General features: G+C 37.9%; 1 protein-coding gene across 1 annotated transcript in view; it reads left to right on the top strand.

Moving 5' to 3' along the window:
- The first annotated feature begins 1,650 nt into the window (after positions 1 to 1,650).
- The window catches only part of tacr1a (tachykinin receptor 1a), a 59,681-nt gene continuing 35,935 nt past the window's right edge, over positions 1,651 to 25,396 (top strand). The window contains exons 1-2 of the mRNA XM_033972840.2: positions 1,651 to 2,284; positions 24,902 to 25,096. Coding sequence (XP_033828731.2) covers positions 1,878 to 2,284; positions 24,902 to 25,096 — 602 coding nt within the window. The 5' untranslated portion in view covers positions 1,651 to 1,877. The remainder of the gene's footprint in view (positions 2,285 to 24,901; positions 25,097 to 25,396) is intronic.

The following is a 25,396-nucleotide window of genomic DNA, read 5'->3' as shown; positions in this document are numbered from 1 at the left end:
GAAGAAGTGTGTGTTCTGGATCCCAGGCAAGATTTTTGCACTAGTTTTGTATGTCAGTGGCCTTATTCCTTGTGGCATGGTGGCATAGTGGTTTGCCTTTTGCCTCTCAGTGAGCTGGTCATTGGTTTTACAATGCTGGACCTTTCTGTATAGAGACCTGCTTAAAGAATGTGGAATTTTTAAAAGTGCACTATGTAACTTTTTGAGTAGAGAGTCTGCCGCATGCTTCTTTCCATAAAGCTGTTATTGTTTTGCCTAAAATGTTCTCTATGGAGACAAGCAGCATCTGAAACCACCAGGGCAAATTCCAGGTCAGATCTCTGGAGAGGCAAGCTCACTGACATTAAAATGCCTGTAATTGAACAATTATATGAATAGTGTAATGCTATTCTTGGGAACATTCCAGGTAAAACACATGTCTATGGAGACATACCAAAGTTACATAGCGCACTTTTAACAAAAATAAATAAATAAATAAATAAATAAATAAGGCACAAAACACAACAATACCTCAAAAGACTCCCTCTATTTTATGTCAATATTTAAAAACCTGTCTAGCCAAAAATGAGAATTCACTTCCCAGGGTGAACTGAACAATTCACAAGTCATGATAGAGGAATCGCTGAATGACAACAAAATTCAGTCCCCTGTGCTCCCTTTAAAAAAAGAAACAAACTGCTATTGCTTTTTAGATTTCCAAGAAGATGTGAATCTCTTCTAATGTGTTCCATCAATGTCTAAAGATCTCTCTCCTCCTCACGTCATGTGTCCCCCAGGGGCAGTGCTTCAGAGCCACGATGCCCACTGAACAAGCTCATTACAGATATGTGCGTGTGTCACCACCAGACCCTCTTAATGCTTTTATAACAGCCTCAAGAGGTCCTTCCTACACCTCATCGCCCATGTCATTATGATGTGCAGGAGCTTAAGTAACAGCAAGGGGTGAATATATAACAAACTAAAAAAGATTATTGATTTCTTGATTTCATCTAAAGGAAATTGAGTTATGTCCTTGTGGTGAGGAAGAGGAATAAAAATATCTCAAGGCAAGGATGACATGTAAGAGTTATATGATTAGATTAAATTAAAATATAATTACACAAGAAGCAAAAATGTCTTAACGTGTGGTGAAGCCTTGAATAAGGTTACAAACAAGTGAGGTGAAGTGACTTGTTCAATGTCCCTATAGTGTATTAAAATAAAACCCTTTAGTTATTGCACTCTTCAGATTGCTATACCAATGAGTTCATGGTTTAAATGTCATCTAATTGTAAATAAATGAGCAAAGCTGTGCATGTTTGTAAACGTAAACTGATTGTATAGCAGACATTAATACAATCTTGTATAAGGCATATAAGGCCTTATACAGTATATTGTGTAAGGCATACACTACATTCCTTAAAATGATTGCTTCCTAATTTAATTTCCTGCTCTTGTAACATGTACATGTACATGCATACGGTAATCAACTTACGTTTATACGTGCTTTTCAGAAATGTGGATCTCTTTGAGGGCTCTTTCCTTCACCTGTCTCCTAATTCACAGGTTATTCAGCGGAGCTCTCCTATTGGACACAGAGCTTCACTATTCACTTTTAGCACCGGGAGCAGGAGGAGCGAACACAGAGCTGCCACTAGAGCCGAAGAAGACAGAGCAGAGCGCGAACAGCGTCAGACACAGCCTGGACACGGAGAGCGAGACGCGTAAAAGGCACATTTTACGCACGGCGCGGACTGAACAGTTTGCGAGTAGATCGTAACCTGTTACCTTATATTTGAACTATTTCAGTCAAAGTCTGTTATTTCCGAGACAGTTATGTAGTGTATACTGTGCGTAATCCACTAAACGATTTAACAGCACATTCCTGTAACTTAAAAATGGACATTCTCTTCAACAGTACGGGGGCGCCTGTCTGGACCACCAGCAGCCCCAACGACACCCACAACGGGACCGAGTACTGGAACCAGTTCGTACAGCCGGTGTGGAGGATCGTGCTGTGGGCAATAGCGTACAGTTGTATTGTCATAGTCTCCGTGGTCGGTAACGTTACTGTGATTTGGATTATCATGGCACACAAGCGCATGAGGACCGTCACGAACTATTTCCTCCTGAATCTGGCGTTTGCCGAAGCGTCGATGTCTGCTTTCAACACCGTTATCAACTTTACTTACGCCGTGCACAACGAGTGGTACTTCGGGCTGGTGTACTGCCGTTTCCACAACTTCTTTCCCATCGCTGCGGTCTTCGCCAGCATCTACTCCATGACAGCCATCGCCTTGGACAGGTAACGCTCTCTTGATTCACGCACACCAGCAAGTAAATGAATTCATACTGTGATAAAGCTGGCTCTTGTCCTGAATTAGAACATTTCGCATGACAATTGTTCTTTTCAATCTATTTGGTTTTCACTCTATTTGGTATTTTTGGAGCTATTTAAGAGCCAATGGGGGAAAGCGTTTGTAGCGTTTGTTATAGGCCTAGAACTTAAACTTGTAGGAGACGCATCAAGGCTTAAGTGGAAAATGTAAAGATGCTTTTTCATCTAAGTTTAGATGATCAGTACATTTCCAGTTTTGTAACCATTTAAATAAAAATGGCTAATAGATCTACTGAATATTTTCGCTGCATGTGGTTGCTCTATTAAAAAAGAAAAAAAAAAAAAAAAAAATCCTGTTCTTGCACGTAGTCAGACATGGGTTGTCAAAAACAGGTCTATTAAAATCAGATCAGTACTAAAAAAACAGTACTGAGTCTAAATATTAATTTGATGTATCCATACAAAAATAAATTGTCATTTATCAGAGCTGGTAGGCATAAGCGCATGGTGAAATGGCAGTCAAGTCAACTGTTTAACAAAGAGCATGTTTAAATGATCATTGTGGCTGTCATTGGAAATCTGTATTGAGTCTTTTCCTTAACATCAAAAGCGAGTTTGATATTTTAGTACCAAACAAAGCTCAATTTTAAACATATTTTCTGAACGTTGAAATCCAAAATCTTCCCCCTCACTGCACTACGTCAATTTGCCTTGTATTGGCCAGTGCAGCTGTGAGAAAAGCTCTATCCTGTCCACACTGACTTGTAGTCTTCATTAATGGGCGGTTGCACGGTGGATTCACACTAGTTCAGCATGTGGCATCAGGCGTGCACTGGTAATTGTTCAGAGGCACAGCAGGATGTGGCTATAAAGGACAGCAACTGCAAATTTGTAACCTTATGTATGTATATGTCTTAGGAAATAGATCACGGTGTATAACAAAAATAATAATGCAGCAATGTGTCAAGATAGGGAAGAGGTGGGTTATGACAAAACATTTATATCAAAGACAGTTTTAGTTTAAGTTTTATTGCCATTATCAGTGAACACAATTTCAACCTGAAACAATGAATAATAATAGTAAATTGAAACTATGATAAATAAAATAAAGGGCCACACACAATGGTTGTTTGAAGAAATTCACTTTGACTGAAAATGAATGCAAATTATTCACATTTATTGGAGCAAGAAACAATTTTCATATCATGATTTCAATTTTATAATGATGATGATTTTTTTTTTTTCTCTATTGTATTTAAGAGAAAAGTCATCTGCGTGCTCTGAAAACTCACACTTCACTGTGATTGGATAAATCCACCTGTCACTCACTCAGAGCTTTACAGAGGATAGCCAATAGGAGAAGTGGGTGGGAAAAAGGTGACCAGAAATTGTCTTTTTTTGTTTGTCACCCAGGCATACATAAAGGGTATATATTAGCTATTGTATTACACTTTAATTGAGGTCTACATTACATTCTTTGGAGTGGAGTCTGCACGTCCTCACTGTTTTACGTGGCTTCCCAACACACGTAGCAAGAGAGTGATTTTGATTTCAAATTGTGGTACAGTTGAAATTCTGTTCATTTCATAATCTGTTTTATTACAGCTGAAATGAAAAATGTTGAAAATGTACTGCTCCTGGGTCTGCTTCACCACTGTTTTAGACCTGTTCTACCTGAATGTATTTGTAATTCACTGAAAACGATACATAAGAGCGATATATTTTCTGGGATGTAGTTGATGTAACTATGAATTCTTAAACATTTGAATGAACTGAAGAGACATCATGGCAGAGTGGTTAGCCAACAACAACCTTAGGGAGTTTGTAATGTTGTTCTTGATTCTTTCAGAGCAAAATACACACCAAAGACACACAAATTGTTGTTTAGTGAGAATTATTAACGCAACTGTCTCTCTCCATACCTTTTTTTTTTTGCACCCGAGGCCCATAGTTACAAGAAAAAGCTTTGACCAATCAAAACCTCACATGAACAGGTGAAAGCATTGCCTATGAGTCAACCAATGTACGAATGCTAGAGCAATGCTTTATGACAGTAGACAGACCTGACTTGTGTTACATAGCTAGTATTATGTAAAGGTTGTACAGCATAAAAATAAAACACCTTGAAACTGCTGGAAAAGTCATGGCTTCAAAGTAATTCCAAAATAATTTGCTGACATAAAAAAGTGGAAAATGTCTCCTTTGATGTGACTCCTGACTACAATAACAGGGTTGGTGCATATTTTACTGTGCCAACCTTTTCAAAATAAAACAGTTTTAATCAATTAGAAGTACAAAGTATTTATCCAGGGTATTCCAGTCCAGTATTTGGGGAATTACTAGTCAAGCATGAATAATTGTATAATAGTAACTGGATGTGATCTGATTTTATTTAATTGAAATGACAAAATATTAAAATGCATGTACCTGATTTTTTCCTTGTATTTGAGAAAAAATTGTCTTGCTCCAATACAGAGATAGCCTATTGCATAAGCATCTCTTTAGGTCAAAATAAGTCTGCTGGATTTAATTATACAGTAGCTCACTCAGTAGATGCTTATAAACTCTTTGCAGTTAACAATGAGGATGCTGGGAATTCATAAGGCAAGTGAGGAATGACCACTGCAAACCATTTAAACTAGTTTTGTTTTTTTTTATATTTGCAATAAAAATCAGGTAAAGCAACTTTAAATAATGCACAAATCTAGTGTTTTCAATGGATAGACTACAGTAATCCAAATAACTCAATCATATCTGAAGGACTGTAAAGGAAACACAATTCTTTATTGTCATCATAAAGCTTTTGTCACTTATAGACTTATCCCAGTACGAGTCTGATAACTACTTTGTTTTTCTCGTATCATGTAGCCATAGAATTATCTTCTTATGTGGACCCTTGTAGTGCATAAATAGCTTAGTTGTATTTCATGTAGATTATTGCGTATTCAGACTTCAGACTGTTATTATCTCTGTGGGAGTGATCATTAGTGTATAGTAGTTGAGGAGTTTAACAGTGGGGGATAGAGATGGGGTTTGATGCTGCTGTTTAGTCATTATTTTAAATAAATCTTTACTTGATGGATGTGGTGAAGAATGCTAATTATCCATATATAAATCCAAGAAAGTCTAGAGGTCTACAGAACTGGAAAAAGTTATGCTGACAAAGTTTTTTGCTGTAAGTATTCAAATAAAAGTGTGACTCTTTCTTAACAAGAAATTCAACTTGGTGGACTTGGGGTGGACAAATTGACTTTTTGTTATCCAAACCAAATGGCTGGAGTTGGAGAAGTACTTTCACTCACCAATAAATTGAATCTATTCGACTTGGCTGACAAAAAAGGCTTTAAAAGTGCATGCAACATTTATTTCTTTTTTTGAACATTATAATGCTTAATATATTCTAGATTTCTCCATCGGCTTATAAAAGATGTAACCCCCTTCACCCAAAATTATTAAAATGCATGTACATAAGCTGAACTATGGACTTATGGAGTGTCTACCACTTATCTTTATGGTTTGCCTGAAACATTCCACAGTATGGCATTAAACTTATTGATCTTACCTTTATTGAATTACAGCAAAAAAGTCATATAAAAACTCTTACTTGCAACTTATCAGGCTCGTGTCATCAGCTTGTTCATGGAGATACGTTTAATGTCATACTGTGGAACTTTCCATGCAAAGGAATAAGTATGTTGGACACATATTACATATTTACTTTTAGCTGTATTTCCATGATCGTTCAATTTGATTCATGCATGTTTGACTAATCCTTGAGTGTTACAAAAATTTAAGTTTTAACCTACCCCCTAACCCCACCCACATCCTTGTAAAACCTTGTCAAAACAAAATGGCTTTATTCTGACTGTATTTAGACACAAATATGTACTAAGAATAACAAACTCTATTGTGAAAACTACAGTGTCTACCATATCTGTCTTTACCATACAACACCATGTAGAAATTGAATCTAGTTAAAGGTCCATGTTGTCAAGCCATAATTCTAATTCGAAACCTTTTTCGTCTCTGTGCAGTGCCGCATTTTAGGTAATAATGGATCGAGATTTCCCAGCATGCATCACTGTTAATGCACAGCTGTGAACCTGACCTTTGCTTAAATTAAGTAAAATCTTAAGGAGGTGAGAAGAAAAGAGGAGGCTGCGTGCTATTACGATAACTGAAAAAGCAATGAGAAAAGTTATGTAAAGGTTTATGGAGTATAGAGTTGGAAGAGGGAAGCATTTAGTGGTATCTTATCAGGGTGAAGGAAATTCCTCAGTTCGTACTGTCAGCAGACGAGCCGTTTGGAAAATAAATGTAAACTGTTATCAAAGAGGTAGAAGGGCAGACACTGTCCTCCAGCATTTAAGATAAGGCTATAAATTAATCTAGAAAACCTGTATTCAAGCACTTACCTTATCATTGCTTTTTTGCATATTTAGGGAAAACAAGTATAAGTAATTCTAAGCAAACCAAGTGCTATGTTAGTGCAAGTACTGCCCCCCTGTTTGTGCACCGAGGAGAGCAGTTCAAATGAGACTGCCAACTAACAAACTGCCCACACTTCCTGTTTGAGATATTCTAATGAACTCGCCCCCATCCATTTGTTTGATCGGTTAATATGCCAGTCAATTTCGTCAATAGACATTAAATCCATTACCTTGTGTTATAAAAGGGGGGTAGAATTTTTATTACAAATCTCATAAGCATTACCTAAACATATCTGTGTCGCCGGATATGTTATGTTCAAATCAGATATAGCTTTTACTGTAATAATAATGTTTTCAATTAGTGTTTTGGTTTGGAAGACGATTATCCAGTCCGAAAGCAGAATGAACCCCACGCAAATCTCTCCTGAGAGCTGCCAGTTTCAATGCTGAAATTCATTTGGTTTAAACTGAAACTAAACTCTCTCTGATCTGAATCCTCACTACCTAAACCCCAGCACCTACAGCCCATCATAAATCTGTGCTAGTACAGCCTCTGCAGCTCAGTGAGTGAATTCTGGAGGCCCTGAGCTTTAACATGAGCCATGGCTTGTCCATATCCCTGGATTTCAGAATAATGAAAAATTAGGACCATTGCCGTAGTAATCAACAATTTATTTTTGAATCTGAAAAAGCTTTAAAAATGTTTTATGTAATAGCAAGCATAAAATTGTGAATGCTGAGAATGAAAAAAACTGGTGTGTGTCACTATATGCAGGTTTAATAACTGGCAACCCAGGTTCAGTTGTGATTGTAGTTTCTTTTTTAAAACTGTAAGAGCGCAGGCTATATACCTTTACCTTTAAAGCTGTATATTTTTACTACTCTATACCTTAAAGTTGTATATTTTTACTAGTCTATACCCAGCACACTTATTTCACATTTAATAAAGAGCTAAAACAGCAGCCAACAGCATCTTAATGGCTTGCTTATGGGCCAATGCACTCCTGCTAAACTGCTTATTAGTTCATTTATGTTTGTGAGTTAGCGCTTACTCACCAGCCAATTTAGGATTCATCAATTTATTGCCCTGTAAATTTGGTGCTGTAGGCTTAGAGGACACACTGATGGATATTATAATAGGACCAAAGCTTGGGTGTGCTGAGCGGGCTACAAAGCAAGATAAATAATACAAAATCATTATTATGTCATTTGGTGAAGTTGATTTGTCTGTTGTTCAGTGCTGACTCTGGGCCTTTTGATCGAACCGTGACCGACATCCTTCTGCGTTGCATATTGTTCATAACAGGTTCTGCTTGTCCACAATATCTGTGAGAATGCATGACTGCTCTTTTTTGAGTGTTTTAGATGCGCTCTTGATTAGCTGGAGGAGTGGCGCACACAGCCTCATGCAAATCACCGCATACAACATGGACAACAACATATTAGCATAATTATAGTGAGCAGAAAGCAATGTTCTCTTCAGTAGCGATAAAGGAAGCTAATACAAAAATGTTTTCTGCTTTAACGTGTTGCTTGAATTAACATGGGTGTGTTTACTCACTTGTAAGTGGTGACTATGGTAGTTCAAAGTGCATCACTCATTTGGTGCTCTTTAATGCAATTTATAATTAGATGCAAACAGCACACAGTGCACTTTATTTGACTTCAAAAGCTGCATATACAATATATCTGCACTGGAGATGGAGTAAAAAGTTTAACAGAGTTTATTACAATCAAGAAAACGTAAATGCTGGTTGGAGGAGCTGGTAGTAGGAAGCTGGATCAGAGGCTGACGTGTGCGAACCGGTCGTAGGAAGCTGGGTCGGAGGCGGAGGTGCAAGGTGGTCCAAGAAATGGGATCTGGCAAAAAAACTACTTTGAACATAACCAGAAAACAGACTGAGCCAAGCAGAACAGTACCACAGAGGATACACCGACGATCTGGCATCATGTGTAGCCATCAGCAGCCCCTTTGTACTCCAGAGGTTGTGGGCTTGTTTGCTGATCAGCTCCAGGTGTGTAGTGGGTGCTGCCAGAAACTCCGCCCAGCTCCAGGCACAGACACAGAATGGAGGGGGAAGACGGCACAGAAAACACAGAAAAAAACTCCAATTCTGATACAATCTCACATGAAAGAACTGTGTGAGTCACTATATGACACTTTGGGCCATATAATATGTATAGTGTATGTGTCAAAGAGTTTATGTGGAGTATAGAACAAGTTAGATATTTAAATAACTCCTTGAGCTTGATTGAACTGAAAATCAGGTACCACAGCTTTAAATACATGTGTTTTAAAACATGGTCATAATTATGGTTCTCATATTAGACGTGTGTGAGCAAAAACACACCAGGCTAAGCTGCTCTCCCCTCCCTCTATGTTCCTGTTGTAACGATCTACTGTTTCAGTCAACACAAATGTGAAAGAAAATACCAAGGAAAGTGCCCCATAATACAAATTATTAATAACACATTTTTATTTTGTAAAATCTTTTTTTTTTTTTTACTGTGCACAGATTTTCACATAGATCCTTTTTTTCCAAGTATTATGACATTAAAAGTAATGATAAGGTCACAAGTCAGTGGTATGTGGAGGAAACAAGAATGCATTCACAAACTTTTAAAGGTGCACTGTGTAACATTGGTGGAGGATATGTTCCCCATTGCTTTTTCTCTCCACAGATATGACCTGTGACTTAGCATGGCGGCATCACAAGCTTGTCTCGATGGAAATAGATGCCATACTGTGGAACATTCTATTAAAAGCAATAACATCCTCATAGAGACTAAGTGGAAAACCCCAAATGTTATTCCAAAACACAATGAATGGCACACTGATTGCACCAAATATAGCCTACTGCATCAACAATCAGACTTGGAAATACAATCAGTACTACAAAATATATGCAAAAATGTTAGATGCTTACTTTCCAATTTCAATAAATACATTGGTAAAGAAGGAGGCACTAATCCGATTATGTAACTTCTGTTGGAGGGTCTGTTACCTTCTTGTCTCCATGGAGATGTTGATGCTTTGCTTGGAAGGTTTCGCAATAAACTCATCTGCCTTCCGCTGTAGGTTTTATTAATAATCACTTGCTTTGTTTTTTTTAATCGAGACCTCCACAGCAATTCCTCTTTATAGTTGTGATGATTTTTTTTTTTTAAATGGTAATTATGGGGAATAAAAAATAGACAAAATATTATAGACAAAAGAAAAATGTCATAAAAAATTGTGATCAATCAACAAGGAAAAAAACTGGGGTATTTTTGTTTTGTCATATCGCCTTGCTCTACCTGTTTGTCCTCACAGATAAGTTTAATGCCATACTGCAAAGCAATAATATCGCCATGGAGACAAGTAGGTGGCAGACCCCTCCACTAAAAAAGGTACATATTACTCCTTTAAAATAACCAACACTTTCTAGAAAACACAGAACCATCCTTTTAATTTAGTGGGTGACAACACAACACAATGCTTCCATATTGCACATTATACCTTACAAAACAAAACTATATAAACAGCTGCAAAGGCCTGGACAGTGGTAACAAATCAAAGCGTGATTGGTGGAGACAGCCCTTTCTTTCTATTGAATAAAACAAAACAATCACTATACTACCATGCACCTCCTCCATCGCTGTGTTGGTCATGGTATATCTCATATAATGTGTATTCATGCCTCTTTATGTTCACCTGTCTTCTCTGGCTCATCCTGGCCAGCTGATTTACATTTCTCTGCACACTTTTCTTGCGGCTTCAGTGGTTCCCCAGAGGCATGATTTTAGTGAGATACAGTGGGTTCAGACCTGGGCTCAATCTGCTAAACTGTAATTCAGATCCACTGCATTAAAGGGCATAAGGAGTGGGAGCTAGAGGGATTTTGTGTCAGAAATACAGAGCAATGAGAGGTAGTGTTTAAAGCTGCTGCACCTGATTTTTACTGTCTTAAAAAAGTAGCTTAAACAGTTTGCAGTGGCTCGTAGTTATTTCTCACTTACCTTATGCATTTCACGCATCCTAATTACCCACCACGATGAGATTATAACCATAGTTTTGCCGTTACTGTAAAGCTAAAAACAACTAGCATGCTAACCTCGCACTTCCTGATTATTAGACAATACAACACTTTCTAATTAGATGCAGAAAATACTCAATAGACTTATTTTAACCCGGATATACATTATGGGAGGGCTCAGAGACATGGGGAAAAATTGAGTACAGGTCCTTTAATTAATAATGAAAATAATTTACTATATGTTTGTGTGACATTAATTGGCATCATCAACAAAATATGTCTTGTCCTCTAAGAATTATGTGGTGTATCTGACTTTTTTCTTGATATATTTTGTACACTAGGTTGTATCTTATAAGTTTTTTTTTTTATATATATATATATGAGCAAAACCTATTTACCGATTCCACTGTGCTCTGTATCCCCTCTTTATTGTGAGTAGCATGAAACAAGAAATATTCCAATCAGGACTCAACTACAGGGTAATTACAGTTTGAAGGATGGCAGTGGCTCAGTGGACAGAGAACTTCCACACTAACCCAAAGGTCACATGTTTGATCCTAGCTCAGATCAGTGCCGTTGTGTTCTCGAGCAAGACGCTTCATCCACATTCAGTTCTCTGTGTATGAATGTGGTTCATGAGTGATCAGTCTACTACAAGGCTTTTGAGGCTGCACGAGTAGCTTATGTAGTGAATGAATAATGACCACAGGGGAGCGCTCTGGGAGGCCTGTCAAGTGCAATACAAATGTGAGCTATTATGGACTAAAGTACAAGAATGTTTATATTAATTTGACTCTTTAGCTTTAATAGCCTCAAAGTTTACAACTAATACCATGCAACCTGTACATCAGTGGAGCGGAGACTTCAGAGTCATCCAAATTTTAGGCTTTTTACTTAAAATTAACACAATCTGAGACACAGCTATAGTCTCTAGTCTGTATGAGCAATATTGAGCTCACTTTTGGTGTCATAATATAGATTTTGTCTCTCTAATAATCCAAACCTAGCTTAAAGCCCCACTGTCTAATTTTTTAGCCAAATAAACTAATGCTAATATAAAAGCATATTTTTTCTTTTGGTTGTTTTTGTTGCACTAATATAAAGAAAAACATGCATCCTCACTGTGAGCGAGCTTGCATCTTCAAACCTGACTCACATTTGGCTTGGAGAAGGGCTTCCTCCTCCTTATTTTCAATGAAATCTTGCCCTGTTGGCTATAATATTCCACAGTATGGCACAAATGTCCATAGATAATATTTTAATGTATGGTTTTAACTTTCTGTTTCAATGGAATCATGTAGGTGAAGTGCCATTTCCTGAAAGGTACTGTTTGTGCTAATATTTAACCTGAAAATAGAGATGGGGAAGTTTGTATTAACAAATTCATTTTTAAATCTCTGCACGGTGCAATTTCATTTCAGTGTTTTTTTGTTTAGTTTTTTTTTTTATAACCTTTTAAGAAATTGATCCTATAAAAGTCATAAATTGAAGCTAGGCACTCATTTAGACCATGTTTTTTTTTTACTAAATAGTATACAGACTCTGCTTCATATCACTGTATATTTGTATCACATGCATATGTTGTTGAAAGACAGCATATGATGTGTGTTTGAGCAGATGCCTCACAGTCATATCACTGTGTAGTGTAAACAACAGTCTAATCAACACCTGTCGTTTCTGTCACATTGGTTCTGAGTGGAGCGAGATACAAGCCTGCAGGAGTGAAGGAGCCTGTTTAAGCTAATGGAAGGTGCCTTTGCCCTCGCTGTCTCTCTCCCTCTTCACAGCAGAAACTCAGTCCCTACAATCTACAAAAAATTGTTGAATAAAACTCACCTTTTCCATATTACATACAACCTCCAATAATGCATTGGTTATTTTGTGTATTTCGATGAACTGTGTTTTTCTTGCTTTTGTGGAGTGCACAAATGACAACAGTATAGGAAGAGACTGGTCAAGCTTATAAAGACTAAAATGTAAGTAGTAATGTAATAATACTGATTACAGGACAGTTGTAGAAACTGGATGAACAGTGGCGATAGACATTCAGCAACACTCAAATTTATCAAATAACACACTATAACAGTGTAGTGAAAAATGGTCTTGTCTTCTCCTCCAGCCATTTTATGTTATCGAATACAGTTGTGTCTATTGACTGTATACCAAACTGTGTCTGTGGCCTCTTGCCCTGAGCATAACCTTCATCTAATTTAAACCATAAATCAAGTCTTAACTGCAGCTCGGCGTAAACAGGATATTTCCATTAAGAGATAATAGTCTCACGGGCGAGAAGCAGATCTTGTTTATTTTAAAGGAACAATGCCTAGACGTACAAACAACCACTCTGAGCTACAACTCTGTGGACATTTCTATTGACTCTTTGTCATTTCCTGATGGATTAAAATAACAAGGAGACCCAATGAAATGATATTTTTCCTGCACATCCCATATTGTTTTATCTTGTTTGTTTATGCCAAAGACTGTCCTCCCACGGTAGGTTTATGTAAAGGTTTACTTCTAATCAATGGTAATTTTAACCTCAGGGCCATAGTTGCCACTCACAGTCCTTATGAGTTCAGTAAACACTGCATTTATATTACATTCTGATAGTGGTGTTGGTTAAAGCTATCGTTGCCACTTTAAAGGTGCAATATATCACTTTTCTGTTAGGTAGTCCACCACCTACTTCTATGCTTAGAAACCGTTTTGTTTTTCCTGGAATTTTTCATAGTATGGTATTAAACATCTTTGTAGCATTATATATAAAACATGCATTGTTTACAAGCAGGCTTGCCTCTCCACAGAACTATTCTGTAACTTGGCCTGGTGACTCTGCTGCTTGTCTCTATGGAAGATAATGTAATTAATACCAAATAACATCTCCATGGAAACAGGCAGGTGGCAGACCCCCCAATTTAGCACATCAGCAAGAGTGAGCCTCACATTCATAATTACTCACCCCAGTTTCAAAACCTATTTTATAATTTCGACTTGTCTGGATGGTGGAAGAAGGAGAGAAAGAAACGCAGCAAATGCTAACCACTCTGCCATTTTGTTTCTTCATCATTATCAATACATGTTTGTATATGTACAATAAGAAAACTGGCATAGCTGACACCCCAAACATTATGCCAGTAGGATAAATGTATATTCAAATACAAGAAGAAAATCAGGGAATATTTTCCATGATAAATTTGGCTGGTTGCAATATTGAAAAAGGAAAAACAGGGGAAAAACTCAAAATGTTTCTATAAAAAATAAGATGATTAAATGATGTAGGGTGGCATCTATAGATAGTAAATTTCCTCGACTGGCCTGTGTCTACCTTTAGGGCCACGTGTGCTCAGTGCATTATTTTATTTTTAGAGTGCATTTTTCTGAGAGTGCCGCAGCACACAAACAAACCTCTTTTTTCAATTTTCACCTTCAAACCAGGTGAAAATAACATAGGACACAATTCATGAAATTACAGCTCCACTTTGAACAGTAGTTGTGAGGAGACAACAGAGAAAACAATACATCAGGGAGGTGAAGGAAAGGTCTTTTAAGCTTTATAGCAAAATTCATGTTGTAAGTATGGAGTATCACAATCACAATCCAATAGCAGAAATATAAACTTAAAGGAACTGTATGTTTTGATTTCAAATATCCTAGACCTGTCACCCAATGTAGAACAATCATGTGATTAATTCTTAGTTACTAAAACACTGGACATTGGAGTTGTTTATGTTAGTTTAAGTTATAATTTTATGTATTGGTTCTTAAGACGACTCTCCAATCAGAAAGAAGAATGAGTCTCTCATTTTGGTTGCCAGTTTCAATGCTGAAAATCCAGTTGGTTTATACCTAAAAATACTGTCTCTGATCTAAACGTCACTGAAGCTCAGCACCTGCAGCCAGTCATTAATCAGTGCTAGTGCAGCTAAGTGAATTATGGAGATTCTGAGCTTCATCCTGTCCATATACACACATACACAGAGAATAAGAAAAATGTGCATGTGTCTTCTATTTGTAGGTTAAGGCACTGGCAGCCCAGGTTCCACTGAGATTGTATCTTTAAAACAGTAAAAGCGCAGGATACATGTAGTTCCTTTAAAGCAGGCATGTCCAAACTGCGGCCCGGGGGCCAAATGCGGCCCTCAGACCAATTTTTCTTGGCCCTCAAGCTTCCAGGTGAATTAGCCTGTATTTCTTTAAACAGTACTTTTTACTGTATATTTCTGAAAATCTGCTTTAACAAGCCCTTATCAAATATTTAATGTGTCCCATTGAGGATGTAAGCATGAATTAAGGTCTAGCGGTTCAGTCTAACTTGTAATAATAACACACATTTGAAGTATTCACTGTATTGGCGACCAGTCTATGGCCCTCAGTCGGCCCTCGGCTTTGTCTGTGATTTTATATGCGGCCCTTCATGAAAAAAGTTTGGACACCCCTGCTTTAAAGGGATATCCGATTTTGTCATGTAATAAAGTAAAAGATGTTCTTCCCTTGCACAGATATATTGTAAAAGCAGCTCTTAGGGTCAAAATGAGATTGTTGTGTGCTGTCTGTGTAATACTGCCTTCATGGGAATTGTGGTAAATACATCTTGTTGAGTGTAAATTGCACATGAATGCCCCCTCATGTCATATTTTCTCCTGGAGATCCCCGAGTTGCCAGAATGAAAATAACCTTTGACCTACCACCACTGCAGACAGGACTACATTTTAAAAACATGTTTTACATCACCTGGTTGTTTTTCATGCTTGAGTAATACTTCAATCGTCCAGGACTGATCCATGAAAAAGTCAATCTTGGACAAACTGGACAAAAAGTTGTAGATGTGAAGTGTGAGCAAATCATCTTCACTCCTAAAACTTTTTGTCGAGTTGACAGATTTATCTTTGTTTTTTTATGCTTATATAATTATGCGAATTCACAAGTCAGATGAAGGGAGCACAATTATTTATCCTCAGCAAACCAGGAACGGTACTGTTAGCATTCTAATTGTTGTTAGCATTTAAGTGATACATTATATATCAATTATATATGATGTGGCGATATACAGCAGCTAATGGTTATCTCATGAGGCATGTATCTCTGCTCCTGTTCTGTCTCCCTGTGTGCTCTCCCCCCTCCCTCACCTGCCTGAACCTGGAGCTGGGCGGGACTCTCGGCTCCTCCCGCACGCACCTGTGTCCCATCAGGGTAATCATCACCACCCGCCGTGGATAAGAGGAGCTCGGAGAAGACACTCGGTGCCAGATCATCCGCGTGTCCTCGTGAATATCTTGCCTGCTTTTTTCATGTATCCTTGCCTTTTTGCATCCTGCTCATTTTGGATTTTATTCTCACCCTCAGATCCTGTCTCCTGCACTGCTCCAGCTCCTGCACTCCCGGCTCTGCTCCCGCCTGGCTTCCCCGACCTGGTATGGTATTGTTTCACCTTGTCTCCTGCACACTACGCCCCTGGACCTCACCCTGCACCCTGCTCCTTTCCCTGGCTCTGGTCTACTGGTCTTTACCTTTGTGGCTCACGTTCCCGGATCCCGGCTCGCCCTCTGCACCGTGCTCCACTCCTGGATCCTGCCCTGGACTCTAGCCCCTGTCCCCTGCTGGATTAATTATTGTGTTTGAACTGAATTTCACTATTTTGTAAATAAACACTGTAAATCTGCCCCGAGTCTGCACGTCTTTGGTCCACCCAACCCCACTGGTTACGACTGATTAATTGAGCGATTGTATTTTAAAGCAGGAGAGTGGTAAATAAAGGCCTGTACCTGATTTTTACTGTCTTAAAAACCTGCAAAACAGAATTAACATGGTTCACTTTAAATGGTTTGCAGTGGTCCAAAGTTATTCCTCACTTACCTTTTGCATTTCAAACATTCTAATTACTCACCGTGATGAGTTTATAAGCACTTTTCACAACTTCCAGAGACCAGAGCAAAATTTTGCCGTGACGATAAAGTTAACTGATTACCAGACAGCAGACTTATTTTGACCTCAGGAGCTTCTTATAGAATATATGTGTGCTGGGGCAAGACATATTTATCTTGAATGCATGAGAAAAATCGTTTACAAGGCCTTTAACGTATTGAACCACAGTTAAAATAGACTCCTGCAAATTTACAAAGGAATTTACCACACTGGCTTCTCCACTGTGTTTTTCTCCAATCAAATTACTACTATTGCTCAAACAATGACCAGACTATATCAATAATACCACCATCTACGAACTATTATTTTCTACCTAGTACTTACAATGTTTCAGTCAATATCTTTTGGAAACAAGGAAGCCATTTTATGAAAACAGTCTTTTTCACAGACAGATCACTAAGGAAGCACTGCGATGTGCATGGGAAAAATATAATGAAAAGTGCACCGCAGCAGTTGTTCCCTGTCCATGCTGAGGCAGTGGCTTTTTGGTTAATGAAGCCGGTGATTTATAGCAGACAGGAGCAGACTCTGTGGACTGTTTGAAGGAGAGGGTCTAATCAAAAGTATAGGCTACCACTAGAACTCAGGCCAGGAAACAAGTGAGCAAAACTAAGATGACAGATGAGATAGTGGGAAATTTTAGGTTTGAATGAAGTAAAACAGGGATCCATTCACATAGAAAAACAAGCACTTTAAATGTTTGTACCAGTTAGTTGTATTTTGATTGCTGATGTTGCTGACAAGGTCCCTTAAACTACACACTTAGCTATTTTTGGTATTTTAACTTAAAAAGTCACTGAGTCATGAGTACAGTTCTAATTAAAACTTTCTTCAAGGTGAGCAAGAAATTGCAATTTGCATTTTAACAAAAGTAATAATCTTTTCCTGAATAAAATCAGTCTTATAGCGTGTTGTCATCAGCAATCCATATAGTGCATTTGTAGTTTCATTTTGTATCGTTTCATAAAATTTAAGCTTCACTATGTAACATGAACTATAACAAAAGCATTTATTTCTATTGCATAAAAATACCTTGACGTAATGTAACCTTGCTCTGGGCTTGCCTCGGCACAGACCTAACTTGTAATTAGGTCTATTAGTGGCAAAAGAATGTTATTTTAATTTTATCTGAAATGTTACACAGTGGGGCTTCAAGTAAACTATTAAATATTTACACCCAAGGCTATTTAAATCATTATTCAAAATGTGTTTTTAAAGGGCACCTTTGTGATTCTATTTGCAAATGCAAAACTTGAAAATTACCAGAATAGACTTAAATACATTTAACCAAAGCATTTGTGAATGAGGCTCCAGCTCACTATAAAACACCGGTTTATAGAGACAGAATGTGGAGGTGCACACTGACATTTTGGACCTTTTTCAGCCCGTAACTCTGCCTAATGTTCTGGCACCACACTGGATTTCAGCATTTCCATTTTAGGATCCCACTCGGATGTAGCTTTGGTCTCTATAGAAATAACAACTCATTTTGTGGTCTACCTGAATCCAATAGAAAGGAAGTCTGTCTGAAAGTTGGATTTTTTTTCTTTCTTCAAAATTCTTAATAATCTCCTTTTGAATATTTAGATTTTCTTTTCATTTATTTATTTATTTATTTATTTATTTATTATTTACATGGAATGTTCTTGCTGACACAATCCTAACAATTTGGTTTACTGTGGCAATCATAAAATTGGGTTCCATCCAAGCACAAAGAGTATATCTGGATCTTAATAAATGTTGACGGCAGTAACACAATGGGACACAGGATTAGCTGTTTTGTCAGAATAATTGAATTAGAGTGTATGTCTTTATCAATTTCAAAACCAAACTTGCCATGCCTTATCACAGTGTGCATCATGGTTGAGTTTATATAGGCCTGTCATGGTTCTACTTGAAAGCCATTAACTTGCCAGGAAACATTAAGAATCTTCAACATCTAGTATTGCTATCACAAATTGAGCACATAACTGGAATTGGAAGTTTCTGTTTAGCCTTGGGTACCTGATTTACAAAACTCAAAAGTAGAAAGTTGCTGTTTAAATCCATAACAATAAAAAATTAAATTAAATTAAAAAAAACTTGAATGCAGAGAACAATTTCTCAAATTAGCATGAATCCAAATGAAATACAACACATTTACACTGTTATAACATGGTTATAAACAAACAAATGTTGATTTTTTACTTAAGTCCTCTTTAAAGAAAACTTTCTTAAACTATTCAATTTTTATTGCCTAAAGCTTGCAGACTCTATTTGTTAACGAACCAAAAAAGTGCTAGTCCTGTGAGAATGCACTAATTGGTCTGAGACGTCCCTGTCTCATGCTGGTATCAAGCTTCAGGCTTCTCAAACTATTGAGACTTGAGTTGATTTTATTTGTTTACAGAAATAGAGACTTTGCCACTTAGGGAAAACCTCGAGGAAGAGCTGAAGATTCTTGGTAATGCTTTATTCAGGGGGGAATAGACTGGATTACAAATAAGAACCTCAGATGTTCGTGGACGTCTACAGAGGAGGACTTGTGGGAGAAGCACTAGTGCATTGCATCACTCCGACAACTCCATTTATACGTCTGGTTGCTTCAGGAAGGGCATCTGGAGGAGAAGAATGATACTCAAAGGTGCAACTTTTCTAATGTTATTGCTTTGCCTTTTTCACAGTATGGCATCAAGCTGTCTCAGTGGAGATAAATAAGTGTAATACCATGCACCGCCAGAAAAATTACATAGTGCACCTTTTAAAGGAACTGTATGTAGCCTGAATTCTAACAATTTTGTATTAAATCAGAGCAGAACCTGGCGTACCAGTGTCTGAACCATCTCCATATAGAGGACACATTCAAGTTTTTGTCAGTATATGGCCAGACCATGCATCATGTGAAAGCTCAAAACGTATAAAACTTCCTCACTGAGCTGCAGAGGCGGCACTAGCACTGATTCATGATGGGCTGCAGGTGCTGGGGCTTACATAGTGAGGAGTCAGGTCAGAGGGAGTTCTTTTAGGTTTAAACCAGATGGATTTCAGCATTGAAGCTGGCAACCCTAATGAGAGATTCATGTGAGGTTCATTCTACTTTCTGACTGAATAATTGTCTTGAGAACCAAAACACCAAATGTCCAAGCTTTTTGTAAATAAGAATAAATCAGCATTAAAATTGTTATCAGTAAAAGCTATGACTGATTTGAATATGTTCATATCTGTGAACACAGAAATATATTTTTTTACATAGAGTTCCTTTAAAACGATGAGTATTTTGTGTGGTCCTCAAAAGCCCTGTGTCCTGTTTTCACCTCTGTCCTCTGCTGTTTCTGATATCATCTGTTTTTGATGGTCCACTCACTTTTGGCTGCAGGTGTGCATTTGATCCAACCACCAGTGCACCCGCCTCACAAACCCAACTCTCAAAGCAGAGCACCCACACGCGCACACACAGACACACGCACACAAGGACACACATGCATGCACACACACGCGCACACACACGCACGCACACCCCCACATGTACACACACACACACAGAGCTTCATATCAAAGGCCCCTGATATAATTGAGTAGGGACGTCCATTTAGCAGATTAATTTGTCCTATTAGCAGCATTAAGCTGTTATTTACACCTTGTTAACTCTGTATGTCAGAGGCTCAAATGTGATCCAAACACATGTACAGACCTGACTGGCTGGTTTGATTTGATATGATATTCATAGATTTATAAATAGGCTTGTTTGATTTTTGTTTTTTTCCCCGAGGGCCATATTTATACCCAAGCATGTGGTGGACAGCCTGACCAACGCAATATATATAAATTATAGGTTACCTGTTACTATACGCTATACTAGTTATTGCTGGAGGGCTGGATTAAAACAAGCCCTTGGGTTGCAATTTACCCAGGTCTATTTTCAGTAAACAAGGTTTCTGACCAAAAGAAACCTTGAAATGGTTAGAAATATTTTATGTAAGAGGTAGTAGTAGCAATTCGAATAGTAAAAATTGTTGAAGTAATGCCTATACTGTGCAGAGCTGGTGGTTACTGGCAGTCCACAGTTGGTAAAGTGTTTGTAATTTTAATATTTTTTGCATACATAAAATGAACTGAATCTGCTTCTGTTTGATAAATATTTTTTCTTCTCCGAATAGATGGATGCTGCTTACTTTTTATTATGGCCTCCCAGGGTTGCAATGTATTGGTGACATTTCAAAAAAACTAAACAGAAACAATATTTAGAGGCTTCGCATATTAATTCTGTCTATTGTTACACTTGGTTGGTTGTAAACTGTTCTCAGTGACTTGTCTTTACTGCAGATTGTAAAATTGATTTAAGCCAGGAAGACCACCTTAAACTACATTGCGTTTTACTGTTATTTCAGATAATGGTTTTGCAATTTTGCAATTGCAAACTTTTAAAATTTGTACTTTTAAAAGTTTTTGTCTGCTATCTTGTTGACGTTGTTATTTTTTCTTTTGTATAATCTGTTCAGTCCTTGATCTGAATGTTACCTAATTTCAATATTTCCTGAAGTATTAAATTAAGAGTTTTAATTACCGTATTCCCTGGTGTTGGTAACATGGTCACAGCCTAATCTTGGTTTATTAAACGAGTGAAAATGGAATTAAAAGTTGAAGCCAGTGTGTTCTGATGAGGCCTGGTGTTAATGAAGTGAATGCAGAGGCTTTATTCATGCTGGTCTGATTGTCCCATGAATATTACATACCCAACTGATTGATTATAACATGATGAATAATTTAAGTAAATGCTAAGTTTAGACTTTGCAACTCAATTTTAGATAGTTGTTAGGGTATAGTTTTGGGTGGCAAAGTGGTTAGCAAAATTCCATGTGCAGTGTTGGGATGAATACTTTGAAAATGTATTTAATTACAGAATGCTGGATATCTGCATTAAACTGTATTTGCAATGTGTTCTGTTAGATAGCCGAATCAGAGTATTGTATTGTGAATGCTTGTGAATATTTTTACATTGAGTAGTATGGGTTGAAGGGTTTTTCTAGTGCAGAGAACACATTTCAATAGGATGAAATCTATATTAAATCCTACATCATAGATGTAGAACAAAAACACCTAAGTCGAGCTACCGCTGTCTGTATACAGTATTAAAGAAATCCATTATGTTTTGAGTAGCACATAGCAGTTATGTTTGGTTCACATTAAAATTCAACTAAACGTAACTCATCACAAAATCACATATTCTATTATTCATGTACATTGTCTATTCTCAGACCAATATAGACCAAAGGAGTCCATATCTGTTGTTTGTGTTGCAGCATGGGCGTGTGAGTCTTTCTTTCCTGCAGGTTTTGTCGCCTCTGATCCAATTTAACAGATCTCTATTTTAAGTTCATGACTTTCACACAGATTTGTATCTTTACACTTCATCTTCAGCAAGATGTTCACAGGCAGAACAAGGGAATACAGGCAGAACAAGGGAATCTTTCTATAAACTCACTCATCCTCAGCAGCTTGCCTAAACAGAACCATGGCCAATGCGTAACAATGCCGTAAAAACTAGCATGGTAACATGCACTTTCTGATATAATTAGATGTAGACTGCAAACATATTTCGACCTCAAGAGCTTCTTTCGGGGGAAGACAATTATTGCTCAAATACATAGGAAAATTCAGGTTTTCCCATGTATATATGCTCTTTCTGTTCACCCTCAAACCCAACCCAAAGTTTGATGGTTTCATCCCAGCTCAAATTAGATTGTGCTGTTGTTGTGTCCTTTGGCAAGACACTTCACCCACTTTGCCTTGCCTAATGAGTGATGGTGGTGGTTGATGGCACGGATTCGCAGCCTTGCTTACATCAGTCTATCCCAGGGCAGGGGCAAGGACTATAGAAGCGGTTTGTATATGGAGTGAATGAATAGTGTGAATATTAAGGCATTATATCAAAGTTATTATTATTTTTGTTATATTGTTAAGTGAAGTGTCTTGCCAAGGGATACAAGAGACAGATTAAATTGCATACCCAGTTAGTGGGTTTATACGTAACCTGCTGCACCACATTAGCCCCAAATGAAAACTGTTACTTAAATATTTGTTTGTACAATGTGCCTGACAGTGCAGTTACAGGATTGATAGCTAAGTCTTTGTTGTGTTAATCTGTATTTGTCCCTCAGCCCTCCTGTTTATCTGTCTGCAAGACTCAGAGGAAGGTTACAAGCACAAGGCGGCCCTAACAATTAGAGCTAATTAAAAAGTGTCAAATGTTCAGAATGGAGTCAGACATCCTTGAAAACTCAGTGAACTTGGATATCACCTTGAAACAAATAGTTGGCTGTGCTTTGTTTGACAGTCTGCTAGAAAGATAACAGTTGCCAGTTTTTTACAATTTCAGAATCAGAACGAGAACCAGTTTTATTGCCATTGTCAATGAACAAAATTCACAAACTAAGATTTTGTTTTGAGGTTATGTTGCAACGTTAAACAAAGAAATCATAACTGAACCTGGGTTATTTAGTGCCTTACCCTGCAGCCAGAGGACACTGGGAAAGATTTTCACATTCACAACATATGGACAGACCATGCCTCATGTGAAAGCTCAGAACCTGCAGACTCACTGAGGCTGCATGCATGTTTATGAGCATATAGTTTGTTTTAAGGCAAGCCCAGTTATTGTTATCTTAAAAATGTGGAAAAACAAACATGTTCATTTAAAACAGTTTGCAGCGGTCCAACATTATTACTCACTTTCCTAATGCATTCTTAGCATCCTAATTATTCACTACAACAACTTTATGAGAGCTTTTCACTACTTTCAGAGACCAGAGCAGAGTTTTGTGTCATGGTAATGCTAAAAACAACTAGCATGCTAGCAATGTACTTCCAGCTTATCAGACAATATCTCTTGATGCAATCAGCCTACAGTGGTTTCATAAAACAATTTTTGCTCAACTACATGAAGAATAAAGGAAACTCCCACACACTGTCTCACTCTTAATGCAATTTTATTCCACACAACGTTTCGGTTGCTCTGACCTTCCTCAGGTATGAGGACAGCCCCCTTTAGTTTAATCAACCAATAATAGTGAGACACATATATTCGCAATCAGACCCCAAAACACCCGCAAGATTGTGCATAATTCACTATACAAAGTTTTTTGTGAGTTAAAATGCATGGATAATAACTAGAAAAATATAATGATTATTATCGATCAGAAAAAATAGCAGATATATACCATGATTTTTAGATTTTTGTAAAAAAACAACATAAATGACATAACTGACACCCCCAACAAGTTCCATTTCATCTCCCTCATAACTCAGAGGGAGGGCAAAAAACAGCTCTCTACATGTCCACATCACAACATTACATTAAACAACAGTTCATCATCTAAACCCTTTGGATTAAGAGTTTGTAAGATAAAATCCAATAGGCTTCGCATCTCTTTAACGCGCAGTTGTGGTCGCCACCCCTCCGCGGAGCAGGCACCTGTTCAATCCCGCAAAAGTGAAGAGAAGACACATCATGTTTTACCAGGTTAAAATGGACAGCTACAGGAGAGTCCTCATCTTGGCGTCTTATCGCGCTTTTGTGTTCACTGATGCAGGTTTTTAGTTTTCGTGTGGTTTTTCCCACATATGCAAGACCACATGAGCAGCGCAACAAGTACACCACGTGGGTTGACGCACACGTGATGACACTTTTGATGGGAAACTTCTTTCCAGTCAAAGGATGGCAGAAATGAGTAGTATTATTAGTAGTATTATGGCACTGTGCGCAACTGCCACACCTATAGTTACCATTAGGAAGAGGGGCAATAAGAGTTTGCACGTTTGGTGTGTTTCTGCCAAGAGAGAAGTCTGAACGTACCAAGGTGTCTCTCAGATTTCTGCCTCTTCTATATGTGAACAGCAGTGGATCTTTGAATATTTGTGTCAATTCCAGATCAGTCTTTAAAATGTGCCAGTGCTCAACTACATGAACAATCAGGTACAGTCACTTTAAATCAGATAGTATACGGTTGATATTTCACTAACTTTGTCAAACTTCATTGCAATACAGCCTTTAATATAGCCTATTGAATTTCATCTTTATATTTGAGCTGCAGTACGTTATAGCTTTATGGTGCCTCTCAAGGCTACACCGCTTCACAGACACTGCTGTAAGGAACTGCATTACCGGGCACATATAGCAGAAGTTGTGCCCAGATACCGCAAACCTTGGTCACTACATTAGCCTGTGTTTTGTGTGACAGGTACATGGCCATCATCCACCCCCTGCAGCAGCGCATGTCGTCCACGGAGACCAAGGTGGTAGTGGCAGTGATCTGGGTCCTGGCTCTGCTCCTGGCCTTTCCGCAGTACTACTACTCCAACACTGACCAGCTGCCCGGCCGAGTGGTCTGCTACATCGACTGGCCCAATTACACCTTCTGTGACTTCAAGAAAATGTGAGTGAGCTATAGTCAAAGTGATTAATAAACCACAATGTGTACAGATGTTGATATGAAGAAATTAAACACAGAGAAAATGAATAAATACGTTGCCAAGTTGGTGGTCTATTGGGTGGTTTACGGCACATTTGGTAGGTTATGAGACTGAACCACAACTCATTTATAAAGAGGATTCAGAATGGGACTGCACAATGCCATTATCATTACAAATCAACTTCATTATGAGTACATTAACAAGGTGGTGGTCTCTAGTGGAAAGGTTGAAGCACAGAGTATGTTGCAAGACAATTTGGTGAA

The sequence above is a fragment of the Periophthalmus magnuspinnatus genome, chromosome 9 (assembly GCF_009829125.3).
Source record: "Periophthalmus magnuspinnatus isolate fPerMag1 chromosome 9, fPerMag1.2.pri, whole genome shotgun sequence".
In the NCBI taxonomy this organism is placed as follows: Eukaryota; Metazoa; Chordata; class Actinopteri; order Gobiiformes; family Gobiidae; genus Periophthalmus; species Periophthalmus magnuspinnatus.
The sequence above is the reverse complement of the archived record's forward strand: the minus strand, read 5'-3'. Positions and strand labels throughout refer to the sequence as shown.